The sequence below is a fragment of the Sinohyriopsis cumingii genome, chromosome 4, assembly GCF_028554795.1.
Source record: "Sinohyriopsis cumingii isolate HCF-2022 chromosome 4, ASM2855479v2, whole genome shotgun sequence".
Classification (NCBI taxonomy): Eukaryota; Metazoa; Mollusca; class Bivalvia; order Unionida; family Unionidae; genus Sinohyriopsis; species Sinohyriopsis cumingii.
In genome coordinates, this window is record NC_142964.1 from 80,259,411 (window position 1) to 80,282,176 (window position 22,766).

Genomic DNA, 22,766 nt, shown 5'->3' on the forward strand with positions numbered 1-22,766 from the left:
ATAAAAAATAATTTTTTTTTAAAACTGACAAACAATTAAATTTAAATAAATATATATTAAATCAAATATAATTAAATCAAATACACATAACATTGGAGAATAGTGAAATGTGAGAACTCTTGCAAATTCATTGAAAGTCACACATGAAAATGTGTTCAGCGAAGTGCACAATTTTGTTTTAACAGTTCTCGCGAAATCTGATTTTTGGGTAGCAAATGTTTCACATTTGGTTCTTCAAGCACAACATGAATGGTTGTGATGCTAAATTTGATTAGAACAACATGCTCCAGAATAAAAATTATGGCGTAGTTTGAACCATTTATGAAGAAAGTCTTGCAAATGCATATTTAAAATATGGGATACCTGCGGAAAATCCAAAATGTCTGATTACAGGCATGGTTCATTGCGATTTCGTTTGACATACATCCTGATGATAGTGATGATGACAATAGTTTTTAAAGTTATGAAGTATATGTGATTATTGGAGTGGGGAAGTGTTAATAGCGACACCAGTGAGTGATTTTGAGCCTGAAATGCTGGATGGACAAAAAAATAGATGGCATGACCCTTTCAGTTGTATTTCGAAATTAGATGTACAAACGGCAGAATACTGAGCATAATAAAAATACAGACAATTTAAAAGTATAATGCAATTTAATTTTTTTTTAATTAATCAGATTCGCACTGCAGATCATATGCTACAAAACCACATACATGTATCCATATCAGGGTTTAGATAAATTGAATAAAACAAGGATTAAAAAAAATGAGCTAACAAGTTAAGATAACCCATTTGAATACCTGTCTGCATAAGCACTGATGGACTAAATACCCTTATACGGCATTAAGGAACAGGTAGGAAATTAGGCACAGTAGTCAGAAAACTACTGATTTAACAAAGTTAGATTATGTTAGTGAAAAATCCTATTTTGGAGCAGATGTATGCGAAAGACAATGCCATTGATCTCTGCAAAATTGTACATAACTGTCACAAAGATCAGTTTCCAAACATATTCAAGCTGACAAAGCTAGCTGTGTATATGTAGCTTCAGAAAGAAGCATAGAGAAATATTAATATGTACAAAGAAAAGGAGCAGTGAATGCTCAGAATGAATTAACAGATTAATGCTTATATAACTAGAGGTGACATCTGTCAAAGATGTTGATTTCAGTACAGGTCTAAGAAAGTGGAGCAGGAAGAAAGAGAGACATATATTGAAGTTTAGATAAATATTGACCTATGACCATTTCTTTCTCCCCCTCCTTTTTTCTTTGATAAAGAGGGACTTCTTCCTTAAGATAAAATCCTGCCATCATCTCTCCTTAAATTGTACATGGGGAGCAAATACGGAATTTCCCTTTTTTATGCGGAGATATTTAATTAGTGAATGAAGATGTTGATGGAATAAATGAAATGAGCATAGAATGAGCTATGGGAGAGATTTCAAACTGGTATTCAACCATATTCCAATGCCTGGGCTTGTTCTAGATAAGATTTTCTTTGCGCGAGGAAATTGCATTATTTCTTCCATTTTAAAGATAACATCATAATGTCTTCCAGGTGTAACTGAGACACGAAATAGGTAATGTTTACAAATCATTCATGTTGTATACATTAAGTGGCCTGAAACATTGGATAAAACACTGCAACGAATAGTCAGTCTGTTTGAAAAGATTGTTGTTATCTTCTCATAAATGAGAATTGCATATAAATATATGATAACTATATGTTTATCTGTAGTCTGCATATAAATATATAACTATGTCTATATGTAGTCTGCATATAAATATATGATAATTATGTCTATATGTAGTCTGCATATAAATATATAACTGCATGTCTATCTGTAGTCTGCATATAAATATATGATAATTATATGTCTATATGTAGTCTGCATATAAATATATGATAATTATATGTATGTAGTCTGCATTTAAATATATGATAACTATATGTCTATCTGTAGTCTGCATATAAATATATAACTACGTCTATATGTAGTCTGCATATAAATATATAACTGCATGTTTGTATGTAGACTGCATATAAATATATTACTGCATGTCTGTATGTAGTCTGCATATAAATATATAACTGCATGTCTATATGTAGTCTGCATATAAATATATAACTGTATGTCTATCTGTAGTCTGCATATAAATATATAACTATGTATGTAGTCTGCATATAAATATATAACTGCATGTCTGTATGTAGTCTGCATATAAATATATAACTGTATGTCTATATGTAGTCTGCATATAAATAAATAACTGCATGTCTGTATGTAGTCTGCATATAAATATATAACTGCATGTCTGTATGTAGTCTGCATATAAATATATAACTGCATGTCTGTATGTAGTCTGCATATAAATATATAACTATGCCTATATGTAGTCTGCATATAAATATATAACTATGTCTGTATGTAGTCTGCATATAAATATGATAACTATATGTCTATCTGTAGTCTGCAGATAAATATATGATAATTATATGTCTGTATGTAGTCTGCATATAAATATATGATAATTATATGTCTGTATGTAGTCTGCAGATAAATATATGATAATTATATGTCTGTATGTAGTCTGCATATAAATATGATAACTATATGTCTATCTGTAGTCTGCAGATAAATATATGATAATTATGTCTGTATGTAGTCTGCAGATAAATATATGATAATTATATGTCTGTATGTAGTCTGCATACTGGAAGTAGGAAAAGAATGTCCACATACATGAAAGGACATCACCTACATTACAAAGATGGAAAGAATATCAAGTTAATATGTATATCGATGTGTATTGTATTGCAGGCTGCATATCATGGATCATATCAATATCGTTTCACCCCTAGTAAAAATGTTGTGATATACAAATGATGTAAATTTATAATTGTTCATGGGTTTACCAATTTTGTGGATTCCATCATTGCTACAGGTCACAAATTTAAAGACCCCAATGAATGTTGACCCTTTTTGGAAACAATGGGATCTCTGTCCACAATTTATGAGCTTGGGTTTCATAAAACCTGTAATGTTGATGCTCACAAAAATATGAGTTCATGGTGGTATATACAAGCATGCATGCTATGAAGATTTGTCATTTGAAATATTCTAAGTCTGATATATTTATTTTCTAATGAATATTAATGCTGTGATTTAAAGGACACCTTCATTTATGGAACAGTTGTCCATGAAAGTCTTTTTCAGAATACCTTTAAAAGATCATTATTAAATTGCCTTTATATACTGGGGAACTTTTATGGGGATTTGATGATGTTTACATTTGTTTCAGATGTACGATATGTATATAAAAAGGAAGTATTATATTCATCCATTTTCATTGGGTGTCATCTTTCAGTTCATTTTGATCAGTGGCCAAGTGGTTGGAGTGACTGCCTCGGATGCAGGAGCTCACAGGTTTGAACCCCGGCCGAGTCATACCAAAGACTTATAAAAATGGTACGTGTGGAGGGATTTAAAAATAGGCTTGATACACATGATTGTATATCATAAGATGCGACTATTATGGACACTAGTAATATTGTATCATTAGTTAGCATGCTGGACCACCAACCAATAGGGGCAGGTTCACATCTACCATTGGATCAGCCCTGGTTGTCTGTTGTAGTGTGTCGTTGGGGATGGCACTTAAATCCATTTGCCTCAGCATTAAATAACCTATTTGTGTTGCTGTGCCATAAAATATCAAACACCACACATGGTTTCTGAATGTTTAGTCATTTATTTCCATCCTTCTGTTTTTAGGGTGGCAACACATTGGTTGTAGAGTTTCCAGTTGATGTGCTGCTATCACGCGAGGCTAGTTACTATATAGTATATGAGGGCTCGATTCATCGACTTCTCACAGGAGCCAGGGTCCTGACAGAACACAAGCTGCACTCCCTTGTACCAGGTATTCACATAGAATGTCTTATTAATAAGCACACTAAAAACCTCTCTAAACTGGAAATTGTTGAGTGGTGGTTAGTTGATACAGGTTTGATTAGAGTTAGAAGCTCCTTATTGGACCATTTTGTTTGTCTATTATGTAGAGGTTATTAGAAAGAGGTGGCCAGATCAGTGAGAGCAAGATTAGAGAGGGTCTATATCAGAGAGGAACTTGGATTAGACAATAAAGATCTCAAATCCTGTTTCTCAAATTGAGCTTTTTCAATACCTTTCATATTGTTTGACTGTGAATTCATGAGTATTTCACTGAATATTAAGCAGGCATTAAGGATTGAAGATACTGTACATACTCTCTTATAAACCGAATAATTTAGGAAAAAATAAAGGCCTCGAAGAAGTGGGGTTGGCTTATTTGCTGGCCAATGTCTAAACTTGACAGGTTTTAGATCTTTTTGTTGACTACTGCAATGGTTGTAAATCATGGGACACAAAACAATATTTTTTTCCATGACCTAAGACATAGGCATGTAAAAAAAGTAACTTTCAGTGACCTGACAATTATTATACTGTTACACAGTACTATGATTGATTTTGTTATTATTTTGCATGTGCGTATTTTCTGATTTCTCCAACACAAAGTTAAATAAAGGTAAATACAGACTTCATAATTCACAGGCTGATTGAGTTTACCAGGGAGACCATGCAGAACTATAATGTGCAGTAGTTACACAGTACAAAGTGTGCATAGCGTCACTTAAATCCTTACTTATTTCCTAACATATTAGATGCAGATTTTGCTTTATTTATTGTTTCGACCAAATTGCATTCTTCTTGATAACATTTCAGCCAGTCCTTAATAGCTATTTCATTTACGTTGAATCACGCGCTCACGAGTTACTCATTTTCAATGATATAAGCAATACTACAAATTGAAGTAATATTCTTAAAAAGGTACGCATGTTTAATTGTACAAGGAACATAACCATCATAACTTACATGTTCACTAAGAGTGGTAATAATAAAGGCTAAAATTCTCATATAGATCAACTAAGATCAACATCAATCAATTTTAGTTTTGTGTTTTAGTTGAAAAAGCGTCATAACTTTCCATACAATGGAAAGCTTGATGTTTCGGCGTCTCCTGTATTGATAGCGAATTTGTCTTTCATTTTGCGACAGCATTACAGGCCAGTTAATCATTAAAACCCTGGAACTGGCTTGTGATAAGAGGGAATTTCGACTGGTAACTATACCAGTACATTTATGTGTAATTGCCTTTTATACCATAATATTAGCACAATTTACTGTAATTTTGTAAAACGGGGTGTAAGGCATACCTATGAACTTTTCAGAAGCCAAGTAGGAAGACTGAATTAACAAATAGAGATTTGAACCTAAAATCGGGTATTTTTAAAGCATTGTTTTCACTAAATATTGATTGATCTTCCTGGTCCAATATGCGTGAAATTCGCAAAAAGACTCGCCGTTTCTCCTTGTGATGTACCCTATTTTCCCCAAGGACGTGCCCTATTTTCATATTCTGGTCAGCTGTGGTCAAACTGCACAATAGGTAAAGATTAGTCTTTAAAAAAAACAAGCAAGAAAGCCAGCATGACTAATTAAAAGTTAATCCTTATCCATGCAACTCTTTTGTGAAAACAATTGGCCCTCCGTCACAATTCAAAGAAACCACGTTCTACACTATTGTGTGTTATGCAAGCACCAGCAATTGACTGGAAGATAAAGGATTCCCAGTTTTGTTGAACTAAAGGTACCAAAATAGCCAGCCTCATGGTACTGTAGATGTGGCAGCTATTTTCCCCTCTTTGTATATCCAACCTTATTCCCTTATTGTCAACTTGTAAAGTATTTAGTATTGTTTATTATAAAACATGCATTCTGAATTAGTTTTTTGAGGACACATTTACTGCGTGGTATGTATTTTCATTCCTTTTAATTTAACAATGGTAATTAACATGGTCTATATGGTATAAAAATGCCAGGTGTTCACTCATGTAAGTTTCTTTCGTGGGAATGGCTTTATAGCTAATGCAGTTACAGCATTGGCAGTGATTGTTCTTGGGATTAATATATTAATTTTTTTGTTGTGGGTTGTTTTTGTATTCTGGTTTATTTTTTTATTTTTGCATTATTGAAGAGGTAAAAAAATCATTAATTTACATAAATAATGTTTAAACTTAACATTCTGTTTAGTGAAGAAGCAAATTCTTTATAGTAAAGTAACTATTTTATCACAACAATAATTCACAGATGTTGTAACAGAACATGTAGGACTTTCCTTGTTTAGAAGAAATGAAAATCGAAGATATAATGTAATAATTGGGAGTTCTCTGCAAAAATCGGAAGATATTATGAAATCGGGAGGTTGGCATGGAGCTACCCCGAAAATCTGGAGGTTCTTTTTCTCCTCCCAGCGTGAAAGTTGACAGGTATGGTATAAGGAGCATCATTAAAGCTGAGCGTAATGATGCCCATGATTCGACTCCAATGGATTTACTTAATTCAGCGATTAATCAAACCTACAGTGTACGTGCAGTGGCGCCATTATATAAATACGTTCAGTAGCTTAATTGCGAGCGTTGAATCAAATCGTATTGTTCATCGTGTTGTCATACTGGGATTACATTTTAATGAGTTAGGTATTTACAATTTCCAAGCAAAGTAAAAACGTAATTACCGGTGCACTTATATAAAATGTCCAATGCAATAATGCATAAATAAACAATAATCAAGTCAAAAGGTAGAGATAGTGTTACAGCAACTCGAGATTGCTAAATTCTTGTCATCGTACGATCAAATTATACACAAATCTAAATAAGGCAGAAACAATAAGAAAACAGAAAATTAAATAAATTACTTTATATTATTTCTTTTTAATAATCATGTACACCAACCTTGAGATAAGTATACATGTATTTTTTTAAATATAAGTTTGCCTAAATAGATGCATTTAGAACTTACCATGTGCATCTTGAGATGTCTCAGAGTTGTAGCTCGGCTTATATGCGGGTTATGCACATTTTAGTGTTTATACCTGTTCATTGGGGGGGGGGGGGTCAACTTATACGTGAACAGGTTTTTATGTGAATATATATGGTAGTTATATTATCTTAGATTTTTCTGAAATTTAGGATTTCCTCAGAATTAAGGAATTTTCAAACTTGTTTTCCAGAGGTGATTGGTCTCCCAGGTGTACCATTTTGAAAAGGAGTTTTTTTCTTTCTTTTTATTCCTGTTTCTCAGAAAAATCCCATTAATTTAAGGATATCAAAAGCAAGACAATGCAAAATCTTGCAGGAAATATTTTGAAACTGAATCCAAATTAGAAGGTTGTGATCAAAGAGGACATCAGATAAAAGAGGGGCTGGATCAAAGAGGGAGTCAGATTTGAGAGGGACCAGGTTAGGGTAGTTTTGGTTTACTAATGGTTTAATCCACATAAAAAAACACATCAGAGAGACTGTGCAATTACTTTACAGCAGGTTGTAAATTGCTGAAGATTTCTGAAGGCAGTGCTCACATAATGGGATAGCATAATGCCCATGGCCCTTCTAATTTCAGATCAGGCCCTCATGTATTCTAGGTAAAGTGTCCTTTGGGCTTCTGGGAAAAAATCTAATTTGCCTGAGAAAATTTAGATTGTACTGATGTAATGTGAGGTTTTTATTTTGAAGTCATTTAAAGGTTAGTAAATTAATAATATTTCTCCCCATGTAGGCCCCTTACCCTTAGGAAAATCATTTACTTACTGTTCTTTTAATGCATGCTGTAAACTTTTTGTTTGCAAAGTGAAACATGTGGCCTATGAATGGGGGGACAGTTTGTTTGGGTGACATATGATTAGTGCTTCTAGCTACAAGAGGAGAAAAATAACGTTTTTAAGGCCATCTACCACACATACTACATTAGAGTTGAAATCTACTGCTTTTGAAAATGTAAAAAGAAAAAAATTCATATTTGTTTGCATTCTGTCCATGTATTATTGAAACTCTAGTAACCAGTCTACTGGGGACAGAAACTGTTCCAGTTGTTGCAACCAGTGCAGTGATATGTGTGACTGTTAGGTCATATTAAGGCCAACATGTGCACACAACAAGAGGTTAATTGATTACCTTATTATTGTAATCTGGAGTGTTTATTCCAAATGCAGGATGTTTTTATTAGGTTTTATAAGTTATAAAGAAATTTAAGGTTGTACACGACATGTGAGTATTTGATTAAAATTTGGCTAGCCTTTGGCAGAAGTGAGACAAACAGGAGATACCTTCCAAAAACTGTGATTTTGATTATTTCATATATATGTATATATATTCTGATATCTTTATTTCTTTCACAAGATCTAAAAAATTCTTACGTGAAAAATGATGATGTAGATTTAGATTTAGTGATAAAAACTTTCATTAGATATGTACAAAATTTTTTTAACTGGTTAAAATGTTTGTTGGACTTGCATATACTACACTGCTCAAAATTTTGTAAGTATGCCTATGTAAATAAAATCGTTTAGGTAACATGGTCTGTTTATATCACACTGCACTCTGGGGTTTTGGCACGTGCAAAGCGACAGCTTACACAGCAACATATGTTGAGAGTTAACCTTTCACCTTCATTACCCAACCCTAAACAGAGAGACTGCATGACATACTGTCATTGGTTATCTGGACCCATTGGGTTTTGTTTGGATAATTTTGCTTGTTCAGATAACTGATAAAGGACTGCATTGAATAATGGCCATTTTCTGTCCCCATTTTATCAGCCAAAGAAAAGTAGTATATAAATCAAGCTGGTGTGCAATAGTTGTTTTATAGAGTTCTGTTTCATACCAAAAAACAGCTGCTGAACATTGATATATTGAAAATTGTTGAATATATGCTTAGTTCAGCAACTTCAGTTTGACATTATATATGAGAATAGAATTGCTTCATGTGGAAATTGTCAGCAGGTTGTGTATCCGTTATGGCCAAACATGTTCAGAATATTTTAGTGGAGCAATGTTGTGCTGGTGTCTAAAAGTAAAATATGTGTTAAAATTTACATTGTAGTGTTGGCATTTTGATATTGTGTTTTGTCCATCTTGGAATTTGATAACCATAGCATGCAAAGAATCTGACCAGCAGTTGCTCATCATGTCTTTTTGCTTTTGTTCCTATTAGTACTATATTTTAAAGATACTGGGAAACAAGTAAACTCATTTCAAATGATCTTATTCACACACACCTCCTGTTTTACCCTTACACCCATAGCTTGAATTCTTTTGGAAGGCTGCTAGCAGGGTTTTGAAAGGGACTGAGGCAATATTTACTGAGAGATTATCAGATGGTCCATGATCTGTCTGTCGGTAACTCATGATGTCAGGTTTGTTATTGAGACTCTTAAACCTGTTAAACACCTTAGAGGATTATCATGAAACATTGCACACACATTCATCCCATGGTCCAGTTGATCCTTTTATGGCTAATCCTCATAAATGGATGGTCATACTAGCCTCATATGAAAATGGTTCCAATCTGATGTTCAGTTTGGCCAGTATGGCAGCCATCTTGAAAATCTTGTTATTGAAACTCTTTCTTGAATGGATGGTCATATCAGCATGTTTTTTTTTTAACTAAAAGACTTCTTGTAGCTGATCCTAAATGAAAATTGTGCTGATTTGTTGTTCAGTTGCAATATGGCCACCATGGCAGCCATTTTGAAAATCCTATCACTACCACACCAACAGATCAGGGTCTGTGCAGTTTAATTTGACTTGTAAGAGAGTATATATGTGGTAGGTACCTTGTAAATGCATATGTGTGAAACACTGTTTTTGCAAGGTTGTTAACTTGGTATGGTGGCTGCCTGCTACACAGGCAAAATGGTCCAGTTCCTGTGTTTCAAGAAATATTGATCTGTTTGCTTTTAATGCAGATAATGTGACAGCTGTACAGGGCTTAGGTACAATGTGTCAAAACATAATATGAATTCTCTTTTTAATCAGTGCATTTAACCTTTTGATGACACTGTACTTAAACTCTTTTAAAAAAACAGGTACCTCACACAAGCTTGATGCTTAAATGGGTAAAAATCTGGAAATATTACCATATGTCTGGAGTGAAGATGGAGAATTTAAAATGTTTTTAGTAAATGGCCCTGTTTATAAAAATATAACAGAAGACAAGCTTTAGTATCTTGCTAAATTTTTGGTTTACACCTACCCCTTGATTTTTTATTGGTATTTGTATTTGCAGTGACAATTTGTATCAACCTAGATGTCATTTTATTGTGGAGAGTCACAGAGCTATTGCACAGCTTTAGGAGTTAGACTGTGAAAAGTTCAGAGTTGAAATATAATTTTGTGATTTGTTTCTGGTCATTCAGTCTTTTGCTTACCTCATATAAAAAATTATGCCTATATTACTCAAAGGTGTTGCTGTAAATGGGATTGCCATCTGGAAATCAAGAAATTGGTATGAACTCCAATATCTCAAGCTACCAGTAACATAAAAAAATTGTCTTTTTTATAATTTATGTAATGAGCCATGTATTATAATGGTTTCAAACCCACTGCCTTCACTATAAATATAATAATTTTCCATGAGTTTGGCTTTTGCTATGTGTCTGTAGTGAGTCCATTAGCATTTGCTCATTATAACTATGAAGGCCACATTTTGATCAAACTTTGAAAATAGGTTATAATATCAGTACCTTGGATGAATTCAGACTAGGAGAGATCTCTGAGTTGATCTTACACCTGATGTGTGAGCTTGTTACCACTCTGACATATATTTCTGACGTATATGCTTATTTCATCAAATCGGTAATGAGTGAGATGCATGCCGATTATTGAGTCATCGTTTATCTGATTGGTTGAGCTTGTTGCCACTTGGGAAGTGATACATCTGATTAATTATCATCACACTTGAAATATGGGCATATATCGTCAAGATCTTGCATGGGTTTCACATTGAACAAGATGCATACATATATTTAAAATTCTCTTCCTTCAGTTTAAGCATCTTGCCATCCAGGAGTCTTATTTGTGATCCAGTTTTGACTGAAGGAGGAATATATGTGTATATAATCATCTTGGACGATTTCAGTATTGTGTGAGATTAATGCAGACAACGAGGTCATCTGGCTTCTGATTGGCTGATCTTATTTTCACTCTGGAAGCTGTAATTCTGGTTCAGTTTTGGCTTATATTATGAAGATACATCATGCTTTAATTATGGGTAAGGTTTGTTAATGATATCATCTTGCATTTGAATTGCTGCATTTGAGAGAGACAGTATTTATTACCAGTTTTTAATAAAACATTTCTAGATAAGTTAGTATCATCAAGATGTTGGATGATTTTTAATATATTTGAGGTGGTCTTGCATCTGATTTGGGGATTGTTTGACCACTCTTGAGGCTATATCCTTGATAGGATTGTGGCCAATCTTGGTACAACCGTTTGTCTCGTCCGCATTTTCAGTGAGTGTGATTATGAGTGACATTCATATATATCATTTCATGTGAGCTTGCATCTGATTGATTGATCCTGTCAACAATCTAGCAACGATATTTCTGATTTGATCAGACTTGTCAACTAGTATTTTATTATCATGATGTTGAAAGGGTTTGATTATCATGATGTTAATGTGGATGAGTTTTTGATAACTGGAGTAAAGATGTATGCATATTGTTGAGCTAACCGTGTATGGTATAGACAGCTTGTTCCAACACTAGAGACCAAATTTCAGATAGGAGTTTGCACCACTTTAAGCATATATTATCATTGTCATGGACAGGTTCTGTAACGACTGAGATCAACATATTCAAGATACCTTATGACTGTCATTGGCTAGTGTGTTGCTTCTCTAGATTTAGAGACTCTTTATATTTTACGTTGTATAACATTTTATTAAATGGCTTTATATCATCAAGGTCAAGGACATGGATTATGAGCATTTTAATCATCATGTCAATATCTTTAGGAAAAAACAAAAAAAAACCAAAAACAAAACAAACAATAACCAAAAAAACATTTATCACTATATAGTATAAACGGTCAGATCTATATGATATAAAGTTATCAAGATACTTCAGATAGATTGTTTGCTCACAGTGGTACATAAGCCTTCTTAGTGGACTGGTCCCTGTTTTCCCTGGCCAGATTTTTCAGTCCCAAGTTTTTCTGTTGAATGGAAGTCTGAGGGACTCGGAGGAAATTAATTAAGTAATTTTTCTTGTTAAATAAATTGTTCAAGGGATGGGAGGTCTGGAAAAATGTGAGAAATCTGGAACCAAAAATAGATTTGGCTGCATAGAAAGAGTGAGTCTGAAAAGGGCACAAAGAGGAAAAAATAGCTCCATACCTGTGCTACCCAGTGGGAAGGAGTGTAGACTGCAACCAAGTTATGGTTGCTGACTAAAGAGGTTGGAGAGAGCAAGAGAAAGACAGAGGGGGAGAGAGAGAGAGAGAGAGAAGAGAGAGAGAGAGAGGGAGAGAAAGATGGCAATGCTAACCTGTTACCAACAGTGATTTAGAAAGGACCAGTATCAACCAGGTTATGCTGACATGCAGGCATATTGAGTATGAGCATCCACTTGATTACATGATGAAATTGGGGCCCTGAGTGGCCAAGTGGTCTAAAGCACTCTCAATTAAGGATCACTGCCATCTCATCTCTGTCTGCATAGGTTTGAGTCTTGGATTCGGCCAATGTGGGTATGTGAGAAAGCTTGCCAGTAGCTTCTTAAGGGTCGGTGGTTCTTTCTGGGGATTTCCCAGGTTCTTCCTCCACCATTAATACTGGCCGCCATGTATAGCCTATCGTGTGCTGAAAAATGGCGTTAAACCCTAAAACAACATCATGATGAAATTTGAATTATCAGTTTAACAGAACAGCTAATTGCACTAAACATAAATTTTGTAATTCTGTTTCTAAGAGAAAGTGTATCATTCAAACGTCATGTTCAGTTTAATTTTGTTTATGTAATTGAATACAGTTTTATATTGTACATATGGAGGCTGGTGGTGTTCTATTATATATCTTTTCTCAGATCTGTTATTCCATCCATTAATTTAATATTTTATGTTATTAATTACACAATTCGGGCAATAATACCTTGCTTGATCATCTCTAGATGATGATATCCAAAGCACCATAACAGGTGGGGCATTATAGCATATCACCCCACGCCTTCCAATGATATTGATTTTGTTTTAGTAAAGGTTATGTTAAAGTTCGGTGTCAAATGTGGTATGTATGACAAAACCATCAGATTGTATCCAAAGTGTATTTATTTATAAATTTGTTAACATTACAGAGTATAGGAATTGAATTAGTGGTGTTAGACCAACAGTCTTTCCTTATTTGTTCCTTATATCACTTATATCTCCACCATCCAGGTAATGTAATGTAGCCTACTTGATTAGAATCTTAATATACAAAAAGTATTTGTATCCCATTTTGAATTACCATCATTGACTCAAATATCCAGACACTAAATAAAAATTGGTTTCTTTTTTCAAAATTGATAATTTGCCTACTGATAAATATTATAAATTTTTTCAGATTTTTTAAATTAAAATTTATATCTTGATTGTCATTATTTTGTGTATGATGTCCACAAATAGGCAAGTCTATGATAATTATGGTTGTCATATCTGTTATGGCTATCACCTGTGTATAGAATCCACCTGTGTATAGAACCACCTGTTGATAAAGGCAAGGTACAAATCCCATTAAACCCAACTTTCTGCATCTATTTGCATATAGAAGTTACAGTTCATAAAGGTCATTTTTTGCTGGTCCCATAAGTGGCCTTATTAGACAGGTTTGATGGTAATTCAGTTGTTAAAATTTTGTTTAAAAAGTAATTTTGAAAATGGAAATATAAAAAAATATTGTTGACTTCAAGAATAAGTATCGTCAATCCAGGTAAATGATAGAAAGGATTAAGTTTGCCTTCTAACCAGAAGACTCAAGTTTACTCTGTAAATACTGGCTAATTTTAGTTAGAAGTTAAATATAGACAGCCATTGCATTGGTAGACAGGTAGTCCCCATGCTGGGCATTATATAGGGATAGAAGTGGCCCTGAGAAAACTTTGCAAACCTAAGTGAAATTTTGACCTTAGAAATCTAAAAAAAAAGCCTTAAAAAGCTGAAGGAAATCTAAATAAATAATAAGAACCTAAAATTGTTGTGAAAAAATAGTGAACTGTTCTACCCTGACCCCACAAAAATTGTTTTTATTGCATATGGTTTTTCATTAGGTTAGCCTAGCAGTCTAGAAAGTGCATGAACTATGCATACTTGATCAGATTTGTAATAAATGTCATTCTCACAATGGAGATAGTCTTGTGACTGTTGTGTCACATGAACCACAAAAATATTTTAAACCTTAAAAATGACCTAAAAATAACGTAAAATTTTAAAATTCAATTTCACTTCTAACCCTGAATATGTATAGTTTGGTTGGAAAATATTGGCCCACATTTGACAAAATGCAGGGTACAGTGTATTTACACGAATTCCATGAAGGATAATGAAATAAAAGAATTAATTAGGCTGAACATGGTTGCATATAACGAACTTATACCCTTTTAGGAATTTAGCAGTGCAAGTCAGGTTGAGGTCACTGATTACATTTAAAACCAAATGACAAGGGTCAGCTCATTTGATTACTAAGTTCTAGATTGACAGCTTTATTTACATACTACACCTGTAGGTGACAGCAGAAAATGTTGAGGGTAGTTTCATTGTTCCTTTCTAAAGAAAAGGCAGCAGTAATTGTTATGTGGTGTTATTTGAATTAATTTTATAATCCAATTTTAGCTTCTACTGGGATTAATGCTTTTGCATCAATGTGCAGAGTGTATTCATTTTGGAAGGTAATTCTGGCGTTTTGAGGTAAGGACACCTGATAGGCCAAGGTGACACACTTAGCACACTGGTGCAGCACAGTACATTACTGCCACATGTTCCTTTAGGTTAGGCATGTGGGTTGGGTTTTTTTTCTTCAAGCATTTGCAGGTGACTGAAGAGGACCTATCAGCTGCAGATTGCAGCATTTTCAGGTGAGTGAAAAGGTGTCAGTCTCAGAATGAAATTGTTACATGTATATTTTTAAAAATTTATGATCCTGCAAGGCTTACAAGAGCATGTTATATTTATATACATTGCAGTTGGAAATTTAACATTTTGGTTGTGCCACGAGTCATAATGTAATATTATCTTCATTAGGGGGGCCCTAAGTGGCCGAGTGGTCTAAAGCGCTCTTCGTTACGGATCACTGCCATCTCACCTCTGTCTGCGGCGGTTCTAGTCTAAGATTCAGCCAATGTGGGTATGTGAGAAAGCTTGCCAGTAGCTTCTCGAGGGTCGGTGGTTCTTTCCGGGGTTTTCCCGGGTTCTTCCTCCACCATTAATACTGGCCGCCATGTATAGCCTATCGTGTGCTGAAAAATGGCGTTAAACCCCACAAAAACAACAACATCTTCATTAGGCAGTCAGTGTAATAGGTGGGCAATAGGAATATTATCTTCATTAGGCAGTAAGTGTAATAGGTGGGCAATAGGAATATTATCTTCATTAGGCAGTAAGTGTAATAGGTGAGCAGTAGGAATATTATCTTCATTAGACAGTAAGTGTAATAGGTGGGCAATAGGAATATTATCTTCATTAGGCTGTAAGTGTAATAGGTGAGCAGTAGGAATATTATCTTCATTAGACAGTAAGTGTAATAGGTGGGCAATAGGAATATTATCTTCATTAGGCTGTAAGTGTAATAGGTGGGCAATAGGAATATTATCTTTAATAGGCTGTAAGTGTAATAGGTGGGCAATAGGAATATTATCTTTAATATTCATACAAGAAAGTCAAATTGTTATGCCACTAAACTGTTCAAGTACAGGTCTCACACTACTATATGGCAAATTGTGATACCACTAAACTGATCAATTACAGGTGTTACACTACTAAATGGCAAATTGTGATACCACTAAACTGACCAATTACAGATTTCACACTACTAAATGGTATATTGTTATACCACTAAACTGACTAATTACAGGTTTCACAGTACATAATGTATTAGTTCTATGTTATCATATAAAATATTTCAAGTTAAAAATAAGAAGAAAAAAATCCTTACAAATTCTTCCCTTAGCTTAGTTTGCAGATGCTTCCTTGACAAAAATGGAGAAGAGAAAAATATAAGCTATTGAATTATAGACATTTGAAATGCATACAAGCCTGGTGATAGAAGCATCTCTTTATGCTTCAGTATGAAACATTTTTGTCCAACAGTTTAACATCCTGTCAGGTATCAGAGCCACAGTAAAGTTGAATTAATAGTATAAATATAAATATCTGCCATTTTCATCAACAACATTTGATAGCTCTCCACTTAATTTCTAGGCTTAGTGGAATGCTAAATAAAAACATAGCTATTATTTTCCATCAACCGTATTTTAAGGGTCACTTGAAAACCACATTGCATAAATTGCACTGCACCCTAACTGCATGCTTTTTACTCGAGTTAGGCTGCAGTATACTTGGCACAAGTTTCATTTGAGAGGAAATCTAATTCACGCACAGTTTAACCATATATTTTTTCCCTAGTTGTAAAATCAAATTGCACTCAACAATGACAAGACAAGGTATAAATATCTGGCCTTAAAGGTATTTCACACCTGCTCAACATGAATATTCTGGTGTTATATTACACGACCTACTTCTTGACCCCCCCCCCTCCAACTTTTTGCCACTTATTGTTGTTTCTTTCAAGTTTCTTTGTTTTGAAACTAATTGATAAACTGAATATATATTGGAAAGCTAATATATAAAGTATGCTGTTTTATCAGTTGTTCATTTTTAATCATTGGTGTTAGATTTTTTAACATCTGTTTTTGATACCATGAAATGTGTACATGATTCATATCTGTGCATTGTGCAGTCTGCTAGATTATATGGACAGAAGGTAAGGTAAGTGAAATAACAGGATTATATATATGGCAAATAAAAGATATAATAGGCGAGTGCAGAGTATGTTATGGACTAGCTTTGTTGGTTGGACATTTAATATAAATCACTTATAGTTCTAGAATACTTGAAGTACAAAAAAAAAAATCCAAGTTAAATTCTATCAAAAGAAATGAATATTCCATGAAAAAAATTTAAGATAGAAAATGAATTGTCCTAGTGTGAGTATTAGCAATGTAGTACTACCCATTTCTCAGAAAACTGTTGACAGTGTTGTAAGAACAAAATTTGAAGGATTGAAATATACAAGCTGCCACGATTGTATTGTTCAGTCACGCTGTTTTCCTAATGTAGGTTCATAAATGGTGCATGTTGTACCTTCAGATGCCTGACATCTTTTGAGTCACTGTTACTGCAGGATTTGCGATTGTGCAGATCTCTGAGTTTAATGAATTCCCCTAAGAATGAGGGTGAGCAAAATGAAACCTGTAACATTCATTCGTACTAACATAGCTCCGTCAGTTCATGTAAATACTTGACTTTTGGATCAATGCCACAATCAAATGCTTAATTGGTGATTTTTGCAGTTGCACGGTGAGATGGTCATTGATCGTCAACTTGTTAAAAGCATACAATCAAAAGCATATTATGCACGTGAAGTTGTGCAGTGGCAGAAATGCACTTGTTCATAAAGTCACAGCTGTTGCATGTTGTTTTAATACATATGCTGTCATAATACACATTCCCTACCGCTTATGTATAATGAAACAATGACCTTGTTCCATGTTTTATTCATTCAAAGTTGTTTATCACAAACATTTGTTGAAATGTATAATCGAAGGGGTCTGTTCATAGGTACTGTTCTTGTATTTTAAAAAAACATAAAAGCTTTTTTCAAAATTGAAAATCCCTTCATGAAATGTTATGTGTGAAATCCTGGAGAAATCACTGGTTTAAAAATACTGTGATCTTAACTTGAAGTTGCCTCAGGATAAAATAGTCCTTGTTGTAGGTATTGCCATGAATCACATTATACTGAGTAAAATGGATTATTGAAATTGCTACCTGCTGCATTTCACTTAATTGGAGTTTTTGATTTAATGTAATCAGTTATGCGATTTAACATAAAACTAACACCACTGTAATGTGACTTTGTTTTGATATATAAATTTTGTGTGTGTGTGTGTGTGTAGGTCACCTTTGGGACTTGAGGAAAGAGGTCTTTGTCAGCAGAAGGACTGTAAGAATAGGTAAATACATGTAGACATTGGACCTGTAACCATTGTACATAACTTTTATACACATGCAGTTATTGTTCTAGTGGCTGCTATATCAATTTTGAAATGTTATATATGATTTGTCAGCTTCTGCTGAAAACTTCTAAATTATATGAGTTGTTACCAGTAGCATGGCAAAAAGCATGATTTTACAATATAACTGGTAGTGGTTTTTCAGGTTCTGGAAAAGGGAAGAGATTGATTGATTACAGGTTAACAACACATATAGGACTCAAAGTGCCATGACAGTGGGATAATGGTGCTTTGCATGAATGCACATGCAGGTAATCTGGGCTGATTTGAGGAGGATTTTAACAGGTGACACTTTCTCAGGCACACTAACCATCTGGCCACTGGGGTGGGTTGGGGAGAGTAATCTTCAGGGATCAGATTAGCCTGCCAGACCCGATAGAAGGGTGTACATTCAGATCCTGAACAGAGGAGACCGGGTAATCCAGTTATATCAGCTGGATAGGACCATTCATGTAAAAACATTTGATTAAAAATCAAACAGTCGATCAATAAAAAAAAATTAGAAAATGCTGTACCAATCAGTATAAAAGAAATCTGAAATGGCCTACTTGAATAAAATGTTTACAGATGCATGCATGGGCCTTATAAACAGACTAGTGTGCGCAAGAAAGCTTGCCATTAGCTTCTCGTGGCTGGTGATTCTTTCCAGTGTTTTTGCGGGTTCTTCCTCCATCAGTTATACAGGCTGCCATGTGTAGCCTATCTTGTGCTGAAAAATGGCATTAAACCCTTTAACAACAACATCAATAACAGACTAGTTAAGGTGAAAGAGATGATTTATGGTTTTTTTATATATATATATATATATATATATATATATATATATATATATATATATATATATATATATATATATATATATATAGCCTTTCCAACTTACTATGCACAGTACATTGCAATTACAATATATAAATGTCAAAATTAGTGTACTCCAAGAATTACATAGTCAGAATATTTACCAACTTATCAGAAGAAAACATCAAACAGAGGGTCAGGTCTTAACAGTATTTATTATTGAATAATTGCATTTAGATGATGAGAATCATGGAGTCATGTGATTATCTATACAACCCTGTGTTATCTATATGAACTCTACCCGACTCGTGATTTAAACATGTGCTAGCAAGCAGATTCCAATAATAGGGTGCTAGTTAAAACACTCTGGTCAGTTGATGGGTGGGAAAGGATTTATTGGTACGATGACATCTGCCATAGTTGAATGTAAGTTTTTGTTGCATTTGGTGATTACTTGATCGGAGAATAATTATTGCTAAAATTTAAAAGTAGGCTAGTTCATTTGTCTGTTTTTGTGGGTATAAATGTTCATGCTTTTTTTTATGATATTTCCGTGGCTGCTTGTGGAATGAGGAAGGAGCCCAGTGTTTTCCACAGAGACAGATTTCTTCATTGGGTCTATAAATGGATAGTTTGAGGTGACCACAAAATATGCAGAAATTGTTAACACATAAAGATTTGTAACTGACAGCATTTTATTCCATATCGTATTTCGTGATTTCTCATACTTTCTAATTTTTCATACTTTCTATATTCATAGAATTTGAACTATGTTTTGAATTATGTGTTGAACCTTAATTATTTTGTAGAATGAACATTTTGACTTTAAGCAACACTGTAAATCTTAAGTCTTTATTTAAGAATGAGCTTAAAATTAAATAATAAATTTTACCCTAAGAATGACTAATGGAAAAAGTTCAAAAATTGCAGACAGTGGATCACTGCATGGAGTATAATAATTTCAGAGTGTTCAAGTTATTTTTATGTAAATGTCTCAGAGAGCTACATATGAAATTAGATATGTCTGGCTTGCATTGTTGAGAGTCCATGTGATGTCATTTGACTCTAATTCAGAAATTCCAGAAAGCCCTATCCAGTATGGTTCTTAATGGAATTATATTCTCAGTATTTTCAGGATCTGTTATAACATCTTCCCTTTGTCAAACAGTAGGGATTACGATTTGATTCACTTGGATATGCACATATTCCAGGGACATGAAAGGGGGGTTGGGTAATAATAGTAACACTTCAGTTTAGTCTCGGCATACATCAGTCACTGAAATAAACATATGATCACTGAAGCATGAAAAGTTGGCTATTGTCCCCTATAGGCCATGCAATAGTACTGTATCTACACGCTTATAAGTTGAGTCTGACTGCGTAATTTGCTGGCAGATCTGGGTCTGTCTTGTTAATTAAATGTACCTGCCTTATGTGATAGCAGATTGGTGTCTATGTTGTTTGCAGTTGGATTTAGCTTGTTAGTGAGTATAGACAATAAAATCTAAACTTGATCAACAATTTCAGAATGTTTCTGCTTTAAATATTCCCCCTCCCCTAAGCTATGGGGATGTTGAATAGGCCATGTCAGTCTGATGACTTGAAATATACCCATCGCAAGAGGCATAACCTGCGTGTTGTAAGAGGTGCTTACTAGAGGGCAGGTACTCTCATTACATTGTGCAGACAAAAGAGTGCAGGTTTGAATCATAACTGTCCATTGGATCAGTGTGATTTGTGTGTGTGATTTGGATTTTTAACGTAACTTTAACTATTTTCCAGTCATATCGCTATGATGTCTGCAGTGTGTCAGTTTAAAGTGGTCAAGCACTGGGGCATCATGCCGCAACATGTAGCATGATGTCCCACCCAGTCACATTATCCTGACACCAAGCCGACCAGCCCTAACACTAACTTCCTAATGCTGAGTTCCAAGCGAGGCAGCTGTTAGTACCATTTTTATAAGTCTTTGGTATGACTTGGCCAGGGATCGAACCCATGACCTGCATTCGAGGCGGACACTCTAACCGATTATATATGAGGTGACAGGGAAAAGTTATTAGTAGGTACTGAATACCTTTTAAATTCCAATTTCATATCATTAGGTCCAAACTTCAATTTCACAGATAGTGTAATCTTCTATTCAGAGCTTATCTGATTCAGCAAATATTTTATGATATTTCTAAATACATGAACTCTATTTTCTTTATCAGCATGAATGGATATCATTCAGGTCAGGGTCTGTGTTGTATGTTCTACTGATTACTCCTTACAAACTGCACAAACCCAGATCTGCAGGCACAGTATGCAGTGCCAGATCTGGGTCTAAGCAGTTTGCAGTTGGACTCGACTTAAAAGCAAGAACTATATTTTCTCTGATCATCATGACTGTTTAACAGTCAGAGCCACAGCTTGCTGAAATGAAACGAGGCAAATGAGGTCAATTTTCAAATTATAGTAAACAGTATTATAAACTTTGTATATAAATAAATGTATATTTATTACTCATTTATGAAAGAATGCAAATGAAGTTTAAGCTGCAAGCATATGCTAATGCCATAATGTAATAATATCATCAGAAAGTATTCTTGATTGTTGGTGGTGTTTTTTTTTTTTTACTGTGATTAAATTTTAATTTCTTATTATCAGAATATATCCAGTTAAATTACTTGTGATTAATTTGAAAATTAACAATCAGCTGATTAGAATACTAATGACAGTTATTCGAGCCCATGTTTTCTCAAAACTTTCCAGGAAGGAAACTAACTTGCTGAAAGTTAGGAAATTTGGACTTTCTGTAACTTTAATTAGAATAAAGTTAAAATCATGGAACTTTTGCGATCTTTTTAACTCTGCTTGTTTAAATTCAATGCTAAATTTCAATAATGTAGGTGTATTCCAAATATATTATCTGGAATATAACTTGTATTGCTACTTGGAAATGGTGTTGAGGGATTTACATATCACATATATACTTGCTTATAAGTTGGGTCATTATACAAATGGCATAGACCCATATCTACCATTGCATAATCTGCCAGCAGATCTTAGTCTGTGCAGTTTGCTAGTATTAATCATTACAACAAAAAACAACATTGACCCTGATCTGCTAACCAATTGTGCGATGCCAATGTTGCTTGCTTTTGGACCTGACTTGTTGGTGAATATGGTACTTAACTTTATTTATAACAAATGAAGAATATATTTTGATGAATTGGTGACTCCCCACCCCCTTAAAAAAATATAAATCTTACAACTACAAAAGTACAGATTCCCATCCTGTACCAGTAGGCAGCATTTATGTAACACATGACCTCTGTGTACATGATATTTGATTTAGGGTTATATATATAGATATGAATAACACAAAACTATCAGCAGAAAATGTAAAAAGCTTATTCAAACAGTAGAAAGGCTTGTACACTAAAATGTTCTTGGAATCAGTGTTTTCTCAGTTAGAACATTTGAGTTTAATATCACAAGTCCAAATACTAGTTATGTTGTACTTCAAAAGGTGTGTTATAGTGTAGCTTTTATTTGGTTATCATGTTTGATTTTTTTTGTGGTCTGCCTGAGAAGATCAGCTCAGTTATCACATTTTCATCAGCTGATGCACGGAAGTCAGGTAAACGTTCTATAAATAGCAAAGGTACAACAACAAAGGCACTGGGTATCAAAAGACTAATTACCAGACCTTCAGCATAATTGGCACTTTAGAATCACAGGTTGCTGGTTCACTGCAATTAAAAGATGAAAAGAACT

At 34.1% G+C, this 22,766-nt stretch overlaps 1 protein-coding gene across 13 annotated transcripts in view; it reads left to right on the forward strand.

The window, feature by feature from the left end:
- Positions 1 to 22,766, forward strand: part of LOC149801529 (rho guanine nucleotide exchange factor 28-like) — a 318,392-nt gene that overhangs the window by 36,695 nt on the left and 258,931 nt on the right. For 12 of the 13 annotated variants that reach the window (XM_089955712.1, XM_089955716.1, XM_089955715.1 and 9 more), the window contains one exon: positions 3,780 to 3,927. In XM_089955712.1, the coding sequence (XP_089811838.1) occupies positions 3,780 to 3,927 (148 nt within the window). Of the gene's footprint in view, positions 1 to 3,779; positions 3,928 to 19,346; positions 19,431 to 22,766 lie in introns of those variants that run through there. The other variant, XM_089955723.1, reaches the window with a different exon arrangement.